The following is a 16,108-nucleotide window of genomic DNA, read 5'->3' as shown; positions in this document are numbered from 1 at the left end:
AGGAAGTGGATTAGAGGGCTTCAATCAAAGAATGAATTAGCAATCTGTCAGAAACATCATAGAAGATATTTCTATTCAGATACAAGTTGCACTTCAAGGTCTCTTCAAACCTTGAGATCCTGGGATTTCACTGAGCTCAGCTGCTTTCTCTCAGAGCAGGCAAATGGGGCCAGTGTCAATAGCACAGAAAAGGTTCTTCAAAGTTTGCATAATATCTATTATTTGTAGAGCACTTTATTCTTTTCAAAGTGTTTGTCATGCCATGTGGCCAATATAGATTTTCCTCAGGAAAGAAGCAGAACATTTTTAAAGAGATCAAAAAATCACGGATTTTCAGAGTTAGAAGGCATTTAAATGGTCATCTAGTCTGACCCTTACTCTAATGGAATCCTCATTATGATCTACCTGACAAGTGGTTGTCCCATCTCTGATTGAACACCTTTGAGGAGGGAGAACCTCTTTTTTTTTCCAGGTTATAGTGTTTTAAAATTTGTATTATTTTGATTTATCAACAATCATTTCCATAAGCTTTTGAGTTTTAAATTTTTCTTCCCCTCCCTCTCCATTTCCCTCCCCAAGACGGCACGCAATCTGATATAGGCTATACATATACATTCCTATTAAACATTTTCACATTAGTCATATTTGTAAGGAAGAATTAGAACCAATAGGAGGAACCACCAGAAAGAGGAAACAAAACAGAAGAAAAAAAATAGCAAATAGCATGCTTCGATCTGCATTCAAACTCCATAGTTCTTGCTTTGGATGTGGATAGCATTTTCCATCATGAGACTTTTGAAGATGTCTTAAATCCTTTCATTGCTGAGAAGGGCTAAATCTATCAACATTAGTCATCGCACAACGTGGCTGTTACTGTGTGCAACATTCTGAGGGAGAACCTCTTAATGAATCCCAGTCCACTTTGGGGGAACTTGAATTCTTAGGAAGTTTCTTGGGATAAATTTCTAAAGAATATCTGCCCAGCATGCTGGAGACTTTCTTTTAACTTTTTTTTTTTTAAACATTCTAGTAGCACCAGGGCAACACCTGGGCTACCCATCTCTGACCACCCCATGAACAAAGAAAATCAATGCACTTAGTAAATGATTAAAACAAGGCCTCTACCTTGGAGACTCATCTAGTTGGGGAGACAGGATACATGCATGAAATGACAAATAACAATAGAAGGAAAAACATGCTAAGTGCAAAATAAGTGGTTGAATATGCTTAATAATACCATGTTACAGAGTAAACATTTTTTAGGGGAAAAAGTAGGTCCTATTTGTGCACATGTGTTCTTGTGACAGTCCTTTATTTTTATCTTAGGATGGCTGAATGCTTGATTACACCAAAAAATAATGATATAGTACAAAGAACACACCCTCATATTTCAAGTCTATTTCGTGTTAACATGCCTGAGTTTCAATCTGGGCTTACAGCCAAGTATACCTAGTTTAACTTAATGAACTTAATCAACTAGGTCTCTTGACTTAGTTGAAAGTAGTCAAGGGATCAGTGCAAAAATAGCAGAGCAGTTGGTACTTTATAAGCTAGGAATTTGAGGGATTTCCTGTTTAATCATATCAGATAAAATATACAGACTCCCGTCCTTTCTGCTGGAGTCATCTCAGGCTGGAGAGGTAACCCAGAAGCCAGCCTGGAGTTGAACCAACCTCCTGGGATGGAACCAGATTGCAGATCCACTTCCCTCAATGTCTTCCCTCCATCCAATGACAGTTTATGAGTCAACAATTGGGTTTCAGAGACCTGGTCTTGATTTTGCTCTTGGGGTGGTTTTTTAGTAAAATATTTTTTATTGCTATCTTTTGTTTTTACATCCCTTGTATCACCCAAAATATTCTGGAGAGTCATCCACAACAAAGAATAAAGAGGGGAAAAATGTGGAGTAGAACTAATCCAAATGTTGACAAAGTCTGCCATTATCCATAGTATTCTTCAACTTATACTCCCCTAACTCTGCAAAGAAGAGAGGAAAGTTTTCTATCTATTTTTTGTTGCCCTTCTTGGTTATTTCACAGCATTCACTTTTGCTTGTTCTTTTCATCCACATTGTCGTAGTTGTGTATATTGTATTACAGGTCCTGTTTAATTCACTTCACATCAGTTCATATGTCTTCCCATGTTTCTCTGTATTTATCATTTCTTTGAGTGCAGTAGTATTCCATTATATTTACCACAATTTATTTAGCCATTCTGTAATCATTGGGCTTCCTCTTTGTTTATAATAAATTGCTACTATAAAAAGCTATGAATATTTTGATGTCCATATGAGTCCCTTTTTGTCATCAATCTCCTAGTGGTAGTACATACCTATCAGTAGGATCTCTGTGTCAGAAGACAGGGACATTTCAGTCATTTGCTCCATCAGCAATGCGTTGGTGAGCTCATCTTTCCAAAAACCCTTTAAATATTGGCTTTTCCAATTTTCTTCATTTCTTTCAACTTGTTGGGGGTGAGAAAATTTCAGAGGTGTTTTGATTTCCATTTTTCTTATTATTGATTTGGAGCATTCTTATATCTTATATCTTTTGGGGAATGGCTTCTGGTGTTTATAGTTCATCCAGATGCCTATATATCTTTTATCAGAACCTTATCAGAGTTAAAAAAGACTTTTTCCCTCATTGACTATTTCCTGTCTTATCCCAATTGCGTTAATTTTGGTTGTGAAAAAATGCTTTTCAATTTCACGTAAGTTGAAATGTAACAATCTAGATTGCCTCAATCCTGGGTTTGTTTTTTAAAAACAAATCACCTTTGGAGTAACTTCTATGATTCCCTTTACCTTACTTTTTACAATAAAGAGTAATGATATTTGACATCCCTGGGTTACTGAGGCATACCACCTCAGAAAACAAGCCAAATTTTCATGTGGACTTGTTAACTGGTGTTTTACCTGATTTAAGACATTCCAGTTGTGGCTGGTTGTAGGGAAAAGAGTGAAGCAAGGAAAATAGGCTGCAACATTTTAATCCTGGGTTTTAGCAGACAATTTGTAGATGGTACAGTGGAGAGAGTGCTGGGCCTGAAGTCAGAAAACCCTCAGTTTAAATCCTACCTCAGATGTTTTTTAGCTGTATAACCTTGGGCAAGTCTTAACTTAACTTGTTTGCCTTAGTTTCCTCAATTGTAAACTGGGGATAGTAATAGTACCTACCTTCTAGGGTTGTTGTAAGAATCAAATGAGATTGCATTTGTAAAATATTTAGCACAGTGCTTATAGTAGGTGCTATATAAAAAAGCTAGCTATTGTTGTTATTATTATCATTACAGCTAATTAAAGGTTGTCACTGTGGAAATTAAAAATCATATGGGAACAGATCTTCCACTAATGTCCCACTTTTATGCCTCAACATGGAGTCACCATAACCTGGATTCTCAAACGTTATGTCAATAAGGTGAGAATTCCAATAGATCCTACCAAGTTGGAAAGGCTTTGAATACAGGCCAAATGAATGAATGAATGGAAAATAAAACCAATACTAAGCATTTACTATGTGTCAAACAGTGTTCTATGCATTGGACATGTGAATACAAAAGTGAAGACAGTCCCTGCTTTCAAGTAACTAACAGTTTAATACAGATAGACCACATAATAGGGGAATGGTGGTAAGGGAAGGGTATTATGGTTTGGAAAGTTACAAGGATATGATTGGCCCCATAGAGTAGATTGATAAGATTTCTGGTTTCAATAGCAATATTGATTTGTTTAGAGTTCCAGAACTGGAAAGCAATAGTGGGTTGAGGGGATGGAAAAGGCAGCTGGAGGGGGAATGATCAGGAAGTAAAATGAAATATGGTTAGAACCTGCTTAGATATAGTGGGCCACATGAGGCAATCAGAAAAATGAAATCCCAAGGCAAAGATTCTGGTTTCTACAGCAATGTGGCTAGTGAGAAGATAGCCACTGAATGAAGTCCAGTGACTGGGTGACTGTTGTATTAAGATCAACCTAATTCAATTCTGAGAAACTTTGCTGTTGTTCAATCATGTCTGACTTTTCATAACCCTGTTGGCCCACTGTCCATGGGGTTTTCTTGGCTATGATACTAGAGTAGTTTGCCATTTCCTTCTCCAGTTTTATACACGCAGGGGTTAGTGACTTGTCCAGGTCACACAGCCAGCTAGTAAGTTTCTGAGGTCATATTTGAACTCTGGTCTTTCTGACTCTAGGCCTAGTGCTCTATCCACTGTGCTACCTAATTGCTCAGTTAAGTCCAGAGAAACTTGCTACCAGGTTAACCAAAAGAAAATGGATTTTTTTTGGCCACAGCTATTCTTGAAGATCATTGACTAATTTATAGAGGGGTTACAATCTGCATCAAAGGAAGGATTATCAATACCCAAGAAAATCACTAGATCCTTGAAGTATTTAAGTATACTTAAATATTATGAGTACTTAATATATAATAATATAATAAGTATACATTAAAAAAAGGAGAGGAGAGTAGTATCCTGCAGGAGAGTCATAGAAGTATTTTGAGGTACACAGGGGCTTTGAGGCAACTCTCAGATCATATGGGTGCCCAATGATGCATAACTGTAACTTAACTATTTCTCCCATAACCATACTTGAAGGGATATAACACCAGGTATTATAGGAGTTGGGGAGGAATAATAATAAATAATAATAATAGCTAGCATTCATATAGCACTTTAAAATGTACAAAAACTTTTATATATACAGTATTATTTAGATTAATAAGAAATAAAGGAAAACACTGTGCAGTGACCACTGTATCTACAGTATTGGGTATTCCTGTCCTTAATGTTAAGCTCTTAGGGAGTCTCCTTCTATTCGATTACCACAAAATTACGCAGTGATACTTGGAATAGGTGCAGAGTTTGCTGATATCAAGATAGCTTTTCTCTGGCCCCTAAAGATTCTAGTTTCTAATGACAAAGTATATAATATACATACACACATACATAGAGATGCATTTGCATTCCGAGAGCAAATTACTCATGACTTTATTGATTCAGAGTAGGCTGTCATACAAGGTGTATCTGTGTACATAGTAAGGTACATAGTACCTGACAGTACTTTTGAACTTGGTGCCAAATGCCACCCAGGGCTTCTACTATTTCCTTGGCATTTGAGCTAATTATACCAATTACTTTGGAACATTTCCCTGTAACTGGCACTGTCTAGACTATTTGTCTAGCATCTTTGGGGCAATATGCCCAGTTGTTCATGATCTATTCAGTAATTAGTATCTCCATGTAGAGAGTAGTTTTAATAGCTGGAAATACATAGTTCCAAGAATCATAAAATTTGAGAGTTGGGAGAGGTCTTTGGATTCATCTAGACCAAATGATTCATTTTAGAGAGGAAACAGGCTCAGAGAAATTAGGTGTCCTGTCCAAGGTCACAAAGTTAGTGACAGAACTAGGGATGGGATTAGAAATTTTGGGTCTCAATTTAAGGATCTTTCTAGTACATCATGCTATCTCTCTGACTTGAGGTTGTGGGAATCAATAACCAAAATCTCTGAAAATTTCTCTCCTTGAACTAGTCAACACTCGATTTATTGGTGGTTATTAAAAAAAACAACCCAATATTGATAATTATCTGATTTAGCAAAAGAAATGCATAATTCATTTTCTGGAAAAAAAATGACATTTTCACTATTTGGTTCTTTCCTATTGCTTAATTGCACGAACAATATGTGTTTGTGTGTATATATACATATGCACACACACGTATATGTGTATATGTTTATAGAACCTGTAGATACATAAAGAAATATTAGTTGATGATAAAGTTGTCTTTATATTGCTGGATCTGATAGTTATAAATACTTGTCTACTATGTAGATCAGTGGCAGGTGGCTAGTTCCTTTTGAGTAGCTGTAGCCACTGCTTTTCAAAGGACTGGGACTGAAGCTCCATGTAATTTTCAAAAAGCTTGTTTTCTGGGAAGTGCTTTGATGAGGTGAGTGCTATCAAATAAATGCTACCGTCATTAGAGACCTATACAGTTCTTTCTAACACTGCATCAGGGCTTTGGACCTGGATAAACCTAGGAGGTCCACTCTGGCTTTGTACCATTAGACCTTGCTTGAGATCTAACTAGCCTCCAAGGTTTTAGGTGAAAGGCTCAGGATTTTTATTTTGCTCTAAAATCTGGTAGTAGACCTGAACAAGTATAATTGTATTTGGGAGCAACTTGGCATCTTTCTGTATAGATGTGAATTGGACATAAGAAGTATTTATGATCACAACTGACTAATTTCTCCTCTCCCAAATAGTATTTATAGTGGGATGGGTAGTTCAAACAATGAGATTAAGAAAAAAATGTTAATAGAAAAAAAAAAAAACATACCCCAGAGCATGAAGAAAGATCAGAAATGAAGTCATTTCCCAAAAGATATATTAAAAAAAAATTGAACAAACAGTTCTCAAAAGAAGAATTGCAAACAACTCTCAAGAAACAACACAGTCAGCTGAGGCAGTGTGGTGTTGTGGATGGAGAGCCAAACCTGGAGAATCTGGATTCAAGGCCTGCCTCTGACGTGCCAATCAATCCACATTTATTAAGCCCTTACAATATATCAGGCACTGTGCTAAGTACTGGGGATACAAATACCAAAAAAGCCCTCAATGATATCCAATGAGGGAAGACAAAAGACAAAAGGAGCTGAAAAGGGGAAGGGGAGGACAGGAGAAGGTACCCAAAGTGGGTCATACGGGGAAAAGGTAGAGAAGTCCCAAGTAGTGCAGCCAATTGAGAAGTGAGCTCTTTTTGAGCTGAGCTCTTTCCTTAAATGGAGGTTTGGAGTTTATGGTCCCATCCTCCAATCAGAGAGGTGGAGAATAGTAATGAGGTACCCAGGCTGCTGTAGGCTGTGGAACCAGCTTCTCAGTGTCTCAGGCAGCTTTCTAATGCTATAAGGTGCAGAACAGGTATCCATGTGTACTGAAAGGAGGAGTTTGGTCATCAGGCATTCCTAACATTAATGAACTCACAGGTCTGGTCTCCACTAACCAAAACCCACTGACAATTTGAAAGATGGATCCAAATAACTGATAATAAGAGAAATGCAAATTAAAACAATTTTAAGGTTTCATCTACCACAAAGAAAATTGGCTAAGATACAAAAGTAGGAAATAATGCTGGAGGAGCTGGAGGAAGATAGGCACACTGTTGGTGGAGCTATTAATTGGTCTGTTTTGAAAAACTTGGTATTACAACAAAGGTAATTAAATCGTTCTTACTTTTTGATCCAGAGATTCCACTACTAGACATTTCAAAGAAGTCAAAGACAACAAGAAAGGTTTGCTATGTACTAAAATATTCATAGCAAAACGTTTTGTGGTAGCAAAGAACTGGAAACAAAATTAGTATCTATTGATAAGAACATGGCTAAACAGTGTTGATATAATGCATATAATGAAATATTATTGCATTGTAACAAATATGAAAATTCAAAGAAAGATAGAAGACACATTAACTGATACAGGACAAAGGAAACAGAACCAGGAAAACAAAATACATAATGACAATAATATAAAAAAAGAGCAATACGACAGGACTGTGTAATTAAAATGATCAATCTTATGCCTGAAGAATAGATGAAGAAATGTATATCTACTTTTCATTGCTGAAGCTGATGAATCAGGTGGTTTTACCTAAATGTTTTTTCTTTGTTACATTGGAAGGCTTAAAGATAGTCTATCTGGAAATGATTATGATGAAAACAAAAGTGATCAATACAACTTTTTAAAAAAGAAAATGAAGTTGGAAGAAGGCAGGGAAGGGAAGATGGTATGCTATTCAACTCAATAAATATTTACTGAACTTCAGAGTTCTTGAAGCATTTACTGGTCTTTGATTTGAAAGGCCCAAATTGTAATACTCTTATTGTTAGTCACAAAATATTATGAAAATGCATACCATGTGCAAAGTACTGTGCTAGGTGCTAGACATACAAAGACAAATGAAATCGTCTCTGCTGTAAAGGAATTTCCATTCCTTTTCCACATAAAAGTTTCAGGGGGAAAAATAGGGAGAGAAATTATAACACATATTTACAGAGTACTCTTCTCACAATTACCCTGTTTGGTAGGTAGAGTATTTATTATTTTTCCTGTCTTACCGATGAGGAAAAGGAGACTCAGAGGAGTTAAATGACCTGCTTATGATTACACAACTAGTTACGCACACCAAGGATGCAAACTCAAGTTTTTCAGCTTTCAACCCCAGTGCCCTATCCATGGTACTCTTTCTCTCTAGCATGAGCTTAGGTGAATTTGGTAGTTTTTCACGCACTCAGTGTCCTGCGTCATCCAGAGGCGTGCTGGCCGTGGGATGCCAGTCAGCAGAGAAACCTAGATGAATGCTTCAGCTAGCAGACATCTTTAATCTTGTTTCAAGGACACTTCATTTATCCCACCTGCTGGCTGCCCCATTACTGTATGGATACCAGGGAGACCAAACACAATAGCAGGAAGGTTTCCAAGAGCATCAATGGGAAGAAAAAGGAACTGTAGAGTAAGCAAGCAGGGAGGCTTCGGCTAGGGGTACTTCTGGAATTCTAGCAGCTCCAGATCAAGGTTTTGATCAGACTATTCCTTCCCCAGAGCAGATGTGGAAACTTTTGACTAGGGCAGTACAGTTCTTTGTATAGTAAACACTTGTTGCCAAGCAAATATCATTGGAAGGAAGAATTCTTTCTGATGCCAGAGGGAAAAAGACTAGAATTAGGAGTGATAGGGAAAAGCAGCTGAGAGAAACTGGTTGTACTGAGAACATAGTGCATTGGTAGTGGATAAGAACGGTTCATTTCATAATCAGCTAAAAACTGCTTCAAAGATAAGTCTGGAAAAAAAAAGTGAAAAGAATTTTCACATAATAGGAGTACCTGGGCAGTTATTTCACTTCTACTGCCTTTCCAAATATGGGGCATTTCCCAAGAATCTCATTTTACCTCTTTCAGAGAACAGCTAAGTCTGAGTGCACCATGGTTAACAGCCACTGGTATCACTGGTCACCTGATGTCCTGGATGGGTTCTGAATCTCTCCCACAGCTTTGGCTGATTCTGAAAACGAATTGAACTGAGAGACGGAACCAGTTTCTGATGATATTCCTGGGATTGGTGTTGAGCAGTTTATATATTCTAGAACCCAGAATGTTTTCCTAGATTTCTTAGCTTGAGCCTACACTTGTGTGGCATGGTTTGGCAAAAGTGAATTCTCTCCACAAGCAGAACATGATTAGAGAGTGAAAACAATATTTGTGCTATAATTATGTTAAGTACTACTTAAAGTCTTATGTTCTACTTTTACCTGCCAGAGCTTTGGGAAAGTGATCAAGCCACTCTGATTTCTGTTCTCTCCACACACAACAAAATGAGAATAAGCCCTAGCTCAATGACTTTGATCATGTCTTAGATTAAAAAGCTCCAAACAGTAATGCTCTTACTAGTCACATAATATCATGAAACAAATTAGGACTAATCTAGGGCATTATTTTCTAAGTGAGGTATCCATGGATCCTGAGTGTTTGGGAAGATGGCCTATAAGACTCCTGCAGACTGAGACAAAAATATCCAAATAAATAGGCCCTACTTTCACTAAGGAGTCCATGTTGAAGTTGATTTGCGTTAAAGTCAACAGAAAAGTTTAAGAGTAAGGTGCCTGCCAGTTTTTGGAAGAAAAAAAAATCAAAGGCATCAATAGTCATATGAAAAAATGCTCTAAATTACTAGTAATTATAGAAATGCAAATTAAAACAACTTTCAGGTACCACTTTGCACCTATTAGATTGGCTAACATGACAGAAGAGGAGAAGGACAAATGCTGGAAGGGATGTAGAAATGCAGGGACACTAATGCCCTATGAGTTGTGAACTGGTCCAACCATTCTGGAGAACAATCTGGAACTATATCCTTTGACCCAGCAATACCACTACTAGGTCTGTATTTCAAAGAGATCAAAGAAAAAGGGAAAGGGCTTATATGTACAAAAATATCTGTAGTAGCTCTTTTTTCTGTAATGGCAAAGAATTGGAAATTAAGGGGATGCCCATCAGAGAATGGCCAAACAAGTTGTGGCATATGATTGTGACAGAATACGATCATGCTACAAGAAATGGTGAGGGGGATGGGTTCAGGAAAAACTAAGACATATGAACTAATGTCAGTAAAGTGAGCAGAACCAGAACACTGTACACAGTAACAGCAATATCCTAAGGATGATCAAAACTGTGAAAGACTTCATTACTCTGAATGATATAATGATCCAGGATAATCCCAAAGGGCTAATGATGAAAAATGCTATCTACCACCACAGAAAGAACTGTTGAACTCTTAAGTGAAGATTGAAGAATATTTTTTTCACTTTATTTTTCTTGCTTTTTTTTTTGCAACATGGCTAATATAGAAATGTATTTTGCATGACTTCGAATGCATGACAGGTATATTACCTGCCTTGTCAATGGGTTGGGGAGAGGCTGGAGGGAGAGAATTTGGAATTTAAAAAAATGTTAAAAATTTAAGTTAGAAAAAAGAATTAAGTATCTGAAAGTCAATCAAAAATTCAATTAAAAATATCAATTGATACTAAGCACATTCACTAACTGTATAGATTAAATTACAATTAAAGAAATAAATAAATAGCTGGAGGAATATTCAGTGCTTGTAGCTGATCCATTGCAATATAACTATGACAATACTACCTAAGTTAATTTGCAAATTAGTGCTATACCAAACTACCAAAGGGATACCTTATACAACTATAAAAATAACAACAAAAAACCCCTCAAAACTTTCTTTCCTTGGAGAAACAAAGTAATTTCAAGGGAAAAAATTAAAATAGGTTAAGAATGAAGAGGGAATAACACTTCCAGACCTCAAACTATATCATAAAGCATCAATCATCAAAAAACCATTTGGTGTTGGTTAAAAAACCAGAGAAACTGATCAACGGGAACAGGCTAGACAAGGAAAAAAATCACATACTTCCACACACTACTTTCTGTCCCCATTCAATAACTGCCAGTTAGAAACTGCATTTCTAACTTTTCTAAATTCTATTCCTGTCATTTACTTCTTTCTTATTTTGGTTAATTTGTCTAGCTCTAAAAGGGGTACATTGACGTTCCCCATTTTTATCTATTTCTCCCTTTCACTCAGTTTTTAAGTATTTAGATACTATGCCATTTAGCGTACATATATTAGCTACTGAGATTGTCTATGGTATCTTTTAAACAAATGTAGTTTCCTTGTTTATCTCTTTTAATTAAGTCTATATATTTTGCCATTATCCTAGAGATTGCTACCCTTTTTTGAGTTCAGCTAAAGAACAGATTCGCTCCAGCCATTTAAGTTTGTGTAGCTTTGTTTCAAACGTTTCTAGTAAACATTTTGTTGGATTCTGCTTTCTAATCCATTCTATCTTGTTTTATATGAAAGTTCATCTCATTCACTTTTAGTTATGATTTTTATGCCTTTCCCTCCATCCTATTGTCTCATACTTTTCATTCTTTGCTCCTTGCCCTCTTTACACAGGAGGGTTTGGAATAGAAATGTGCTTAGTACCAGCGCTCTAAAATTGATACAGCTTCCACTGTCCTTTCTCTCTTCTCTATCCTCCAAATAAACTGCTACTTGCATCTCCCATTAGGGGGTTAGTTCACTTCTCTTCACTTCCAGTACATCTCCTTCACCCTCTTTCCTTTCAAAACATAACACCACTACTCCCAGGTGCTCCAGTGTATTTGATATCCTCAATGACCCCGGATAAGTTTACACTTCTTAAGATATACTAGCATCACCTTCACCTTCCTCTATTAGAATGCAAATATTTCAACCTTTGACTTTTCTGACTGCTCACCTAAATCTTTTTATGTTTCTTTCTACTCCCATGTTTGTATTACAAAGTTTCTACCCAAGTCTAGTCTTTTCATCAGGAATGCTTAGACATACATATACCCTCTTTCATTAAATATCTATTTTTTTTCTCCTATAAGATTATATTTAGTTTTGCTGGTAAGTTATTCCTGGCTTTAAGCCTGTTATCTTTTGCTTTCTGCTTTTTTTTTTTAAACAAAATCATGCTCTTCTCTCTCCCTACCTCAGTAACTTTTTCTCCTTCTAGGGTCTTGTTCATTATGCAACTCCCAAACTCTGTTAATAATAAACAGAGGGAAGACACAGGCAGGAGGTTTAAGACTTGCATGTGGTTCAAGCCAAACCCCCATGTACAAATTAGGAGTAATAAAAACACACATATCAAGACAACCAATTAAAACTCAACGAATCATTTTTATTAAACATCCAAAACAAAAGTTCACACTAAAGAACTTTCATTCCCAACTACCCTATGCTACAGACTACTGAAAACGAGAGGCTTATACTTACTGACCATCAGCTGTAGCCCTTGATTTTTCCACAATGGTAAAAATTCTTTAAATTGATAAACTGTAAACCACCCAGATTTTTAAGAAATCAACTGCACTGAGCTTTTCAATACACTTTCTAATTTTCTGGAGTTGAGGCAATTAACTCAAACCTGTCCTCCCCAATATACGTAAGTATATCAGGAAAAATATTTAAAACTGTCAGCAGTTTAGACAACAGTTAAAACTGCCTTTCATTTCTTGAAACTGTAAGTTGTAGCAACTCCAACTATGGTAGGTCAGTGAAGATTTCGGGTTCACAACTCAACCTCAGTTACTTAAGCCCAATCCAATAGTGATACACAAAAATTGTATCATTTGGATGTGTCCTACTTGGCCAGGAAACTGACAAAGTTTATTTGATATTTCATATAAGAAATGTTTTATTTTCCTTGATTTTCAGGTTTTATTCTAAACCTGCCCATTCCCTTATGATTCTGGTAAAAAAAAAATAAACGTAACAACTGCAATATCAACTTTCAAAAATTTCAAAGTTAAAATAAACACCTCCTAACTTACCTAATATTCCACCCCAACAATGTCTTAGTTAGGAATTTCCCATTATAAATCCTTTTTTCTTCATCTCTTAGGAAGATACTTTTAGGATAACTAAAGTTTTTGCACTGGCTTCCCAGTAAAAGATTAAAGGACGTGCTTAATGAGTACCATTAACATCCTCATTACAAATTTCTTTATAGATCATCCAATTAAAACACCAGAGCTAGAGCGCTCTCCCAGGTGCTTTTTATCAAGTCACTAAAAATGAAGCATAACTGTTCAACGATTTACTCAATATCTTCTGGGTTAGAAATCACCTTGGAAAACAAGAAACATCTTCAAAAAGCTTAGAAATAAAAACCGTCCTACTACGCAGCAGCATTAGAAAAATGCTATTATAAATGATCACTCCCACGAACAGTAACACGGTCATTTTCTAATTCTGCTTAAAGAAAGTATTGCTAGACTAGGTTAATAAATAATACAGATCTGCTCAGTTACTGTTCCTCGGGTGCTCAAACTTGCAAGACCTCAAGGCCCCAACGCCGGAACCAAAGCCACTTTTCTCAGTTTCTGTCACCTGATAATTTTTCAGGCGGTTTCCTGCTTAATTCTTGCGCAGAGGCAGGGAGATGAGTCAGCTTTGTGGCCAGTCGGCTGTTTTCAGAAGCACCGGGATCTGTCTGCAAGCCCGAGCCGTCTTTTTTTTGTCTGATCGTTCGTAACGCCGGGCTTTGGTCCTTCACTGGTTCTGCACTATCTTCCCGTAGCCTCCTCTCCCGGCGTCGTAGTCCTGTCTGTACTCGTCTCGCACCTGGCCCCCGGACCGGCCGCGGCCGTACTGGCGGCCCTCCCGGAAGCCCGCGTCCCAGTCCGTGCGGATGATGCGGTCGTCCAGACGAGTCCCGTTAATGTAGCGCATGGCGTTTTCGGCGTCGGCGCGGCAGTAGTACTCCACGAAGCAGAAGCCGCAGGCCGTCTTCTTCACCTTATCCAGGCCCATGATGATCTTCTTGATGTCCCCGCTTTTGCTGAAGAGTTCGTAGATCTGTTCCTCCGTGGTATAAAAGGACAGGTTGCCGACGTACAGCGTGCAGCTTTTCTTTAGTAACTTTTCCTGGTCGTCCATTTTACCTCGGAAGTGCTGGTCGCGGTACCAGCCGAGCTCCACGTAGGAGTCGCTCTGCAGCGCGCTCAGGAGTCCCCCCGACATGATGGCGGCGGTGGTACAGGGCGACGGGCAGCGAACGGCGGCGGCGGTGGTGGAGCGAGGTGGTCCGACTAAGAGAACTGGCACCGCAGAACACCAGCACGACGAGCGGCGCGATCTGGCGCTCACTGAGGCGACTCTGCAGCGGTTGGCAGCGGACTTCCGGGGAATACCGGAAGCTTCTCCCGCTGGGACCAATCACAGGGCGCGCCGGCCGGAAGCGCTGCCTTAGTATCTCTTGCCCCGCTGTAGCGAAAGAGTCGTAGTCTTTGCTGCCCTCTACTGTCGGATGACTTTGTTCCGCTGAGACCTTCTAGCAGTGTTGCCTGGAGATGTAAAATGCATAGAATAAAAGGCGCGTCATTTTCCTTTTCCTGTTCACCCTCTTCCGGCGCCCTGCGCCCCGCCCCCTTTCCTGCTTGCCTTTGGGAATTCCTCTACCACGCCCACGTAAAGCTTCTAGGCTTGGAGGATATAAACAAAAGAGAACTAGATGGCCCCTGCCCTCAAGAAGCTTACATTCTAAGATTCTGTGATTCAATTAGGTGGAACATAAACATAATAACAGAACAAGCAAAGGAGTTCTGGGTTCTGACCCTAAACCTCAGTTTCTTCGTCTGTAAAATAGGAACATGATGCTTCTGCCCCAGGGTTGTTATGAAGAAAGAGATTTCTAACTTGAAAAGGCCTAACATGAATTATTATTAGATTTTTTATTGATGGTGGTAGATTGAGAGGGAAGTCCAGAAAAAAAAAAGAACAACATGAAAGAAGGAATGACCGTGATCGGTTCACTAGACAGTGAGAAGACTGTAACTGGCTACAGTAGGGAGAAAGGGGAAGCATTGCATTGCTTCTCTTTAGGGAAGTGTTATGTAGGGTATGCTATTAAATGCACTGAACCTTCAAATGGGATCTGTCTTCAACAGACCGCACATATTTGACTTGCCATATGCATCAGAATACTTTATGGGCAGGCAAAAAAGAAATTCTTGTCATAAAGCCAAAGCACAAGTTTGCAATCTAATAAAAATACATTAAAAAATAGAATAGGTTCAAGATGTGGATTGAAATTATTATCAAAAGGATGCACACATGGAGAACGGACACATGAGCAGGGGTGGGAGTGGGTGTGTCAGGATTTTTACTGAGCCGTCCTCTAATCTGAGAATGCTCCCAGCCACACAAAATCAGGCCTTTGAGACCCAGTGACAGTAATCAATTTAATTAATCAGTTTCAGAGTGAGGAATGTTCTCCTAGCTGAAGTAAAAGCACGGGTTATATACTTAAATCACAACTGGGGAAGGAGAAGGTGCATTACAAAAAATCAGTTTCCCACAAGAAAACTACAATACAACAATTCTGGAGTCAAGTCTGGGGGTTGTGACCTCCCCTAATGTACGGCACCATTCTGTGACAGCAACAGGTTCTACATTCTTTGATTCGATTCACTTAAGGTCTAGTGATTCTGAGTTTTGTCAGATTGTCAGAGTTTTGATTAATCAGTTTAAGCTGCAGTTGTGAGCTCTGACTCCCAAGCCAGGGAGGCAGCTCTTGAGAAAACTTATTAGTATATTCATTACACATATCATATTGATTAATATAAAAATAAGTGCCTTCTCAAGTGGAAACCGGAAGTCATAAATTTTACAAATTAAAAAAGTGGACTTAGGCCTGTACATACAACTTTGCCTATACTCGAGCCTCAGGCAGAACTAGGTAGAATAGAGATTTGTAAAGTTTGAAACCAAAAAAATCCTTAATCCTCAGAAAATGTTTATCTTCTTTGAGGATGGAATTTGAAATGGATTTAAATTTTTTTTAAAAGTATGTTTTTTCATTAATGTACTTATTTATTGCTTTTTTTATTTTATTTTTTTTTGGCAAGGCAATGGGGTAAAGTGACTTGCCCAGGGTCACACAGCTTAGTATCAAGTGTCTGAAGCTGGATTTGAACTCAGGTCTTCCTGAAGGAGGGCC

General features: G+C 38.1%; 1 protein-coding gene across 1 annotated transcript; it reads right to left on the bottom strand.

The window, feature by feature from the left end:
- Nucleotides 1-12,265: 12,265 nt before the first annotated feature.
- Nucleotides 12,266-14,287, bottom strand: LOC110208600 (nuclear cap-binding protein subunit 2). Its single transcript, XM_020986717.2, has one exon. The coding sequence runs from the start codon at nt 14,128-14,130 to the stop codon at nt 13,660-13,662; it is 471 nt and encodes a 156-aa protein (XP_020842376.1). The 5' UTR covers nt 14,131-14,287; the 3' UTR covers nt 12,266-13,659.
- Nucleotides 14,288-16,108: the final 1,821 nt, after the last annotated feature.

The sequence above is a fragment of the Phascolarctos cinereus genome, unplaced genomic scaffold, assembly GCF_003287225.1.
Source record: "Phascolarctos cinereus isolate Bilbo 61053 unplaced genomic scaffold, phaCin_HiC Scaffold_5;HRSCAF=322, whole genome shotgun sequence".
NCBI lineage: Eukaryota > Metazoa > Chordata > Mammalia > Diprotodontia > Phascolarctidae > Phascolarctos > Phascolarctos cinereus.
Note: the sequence above shows the minus strand (reverse complement) of the source record. Positions and strands in the feature narration are given on the sequence as shown.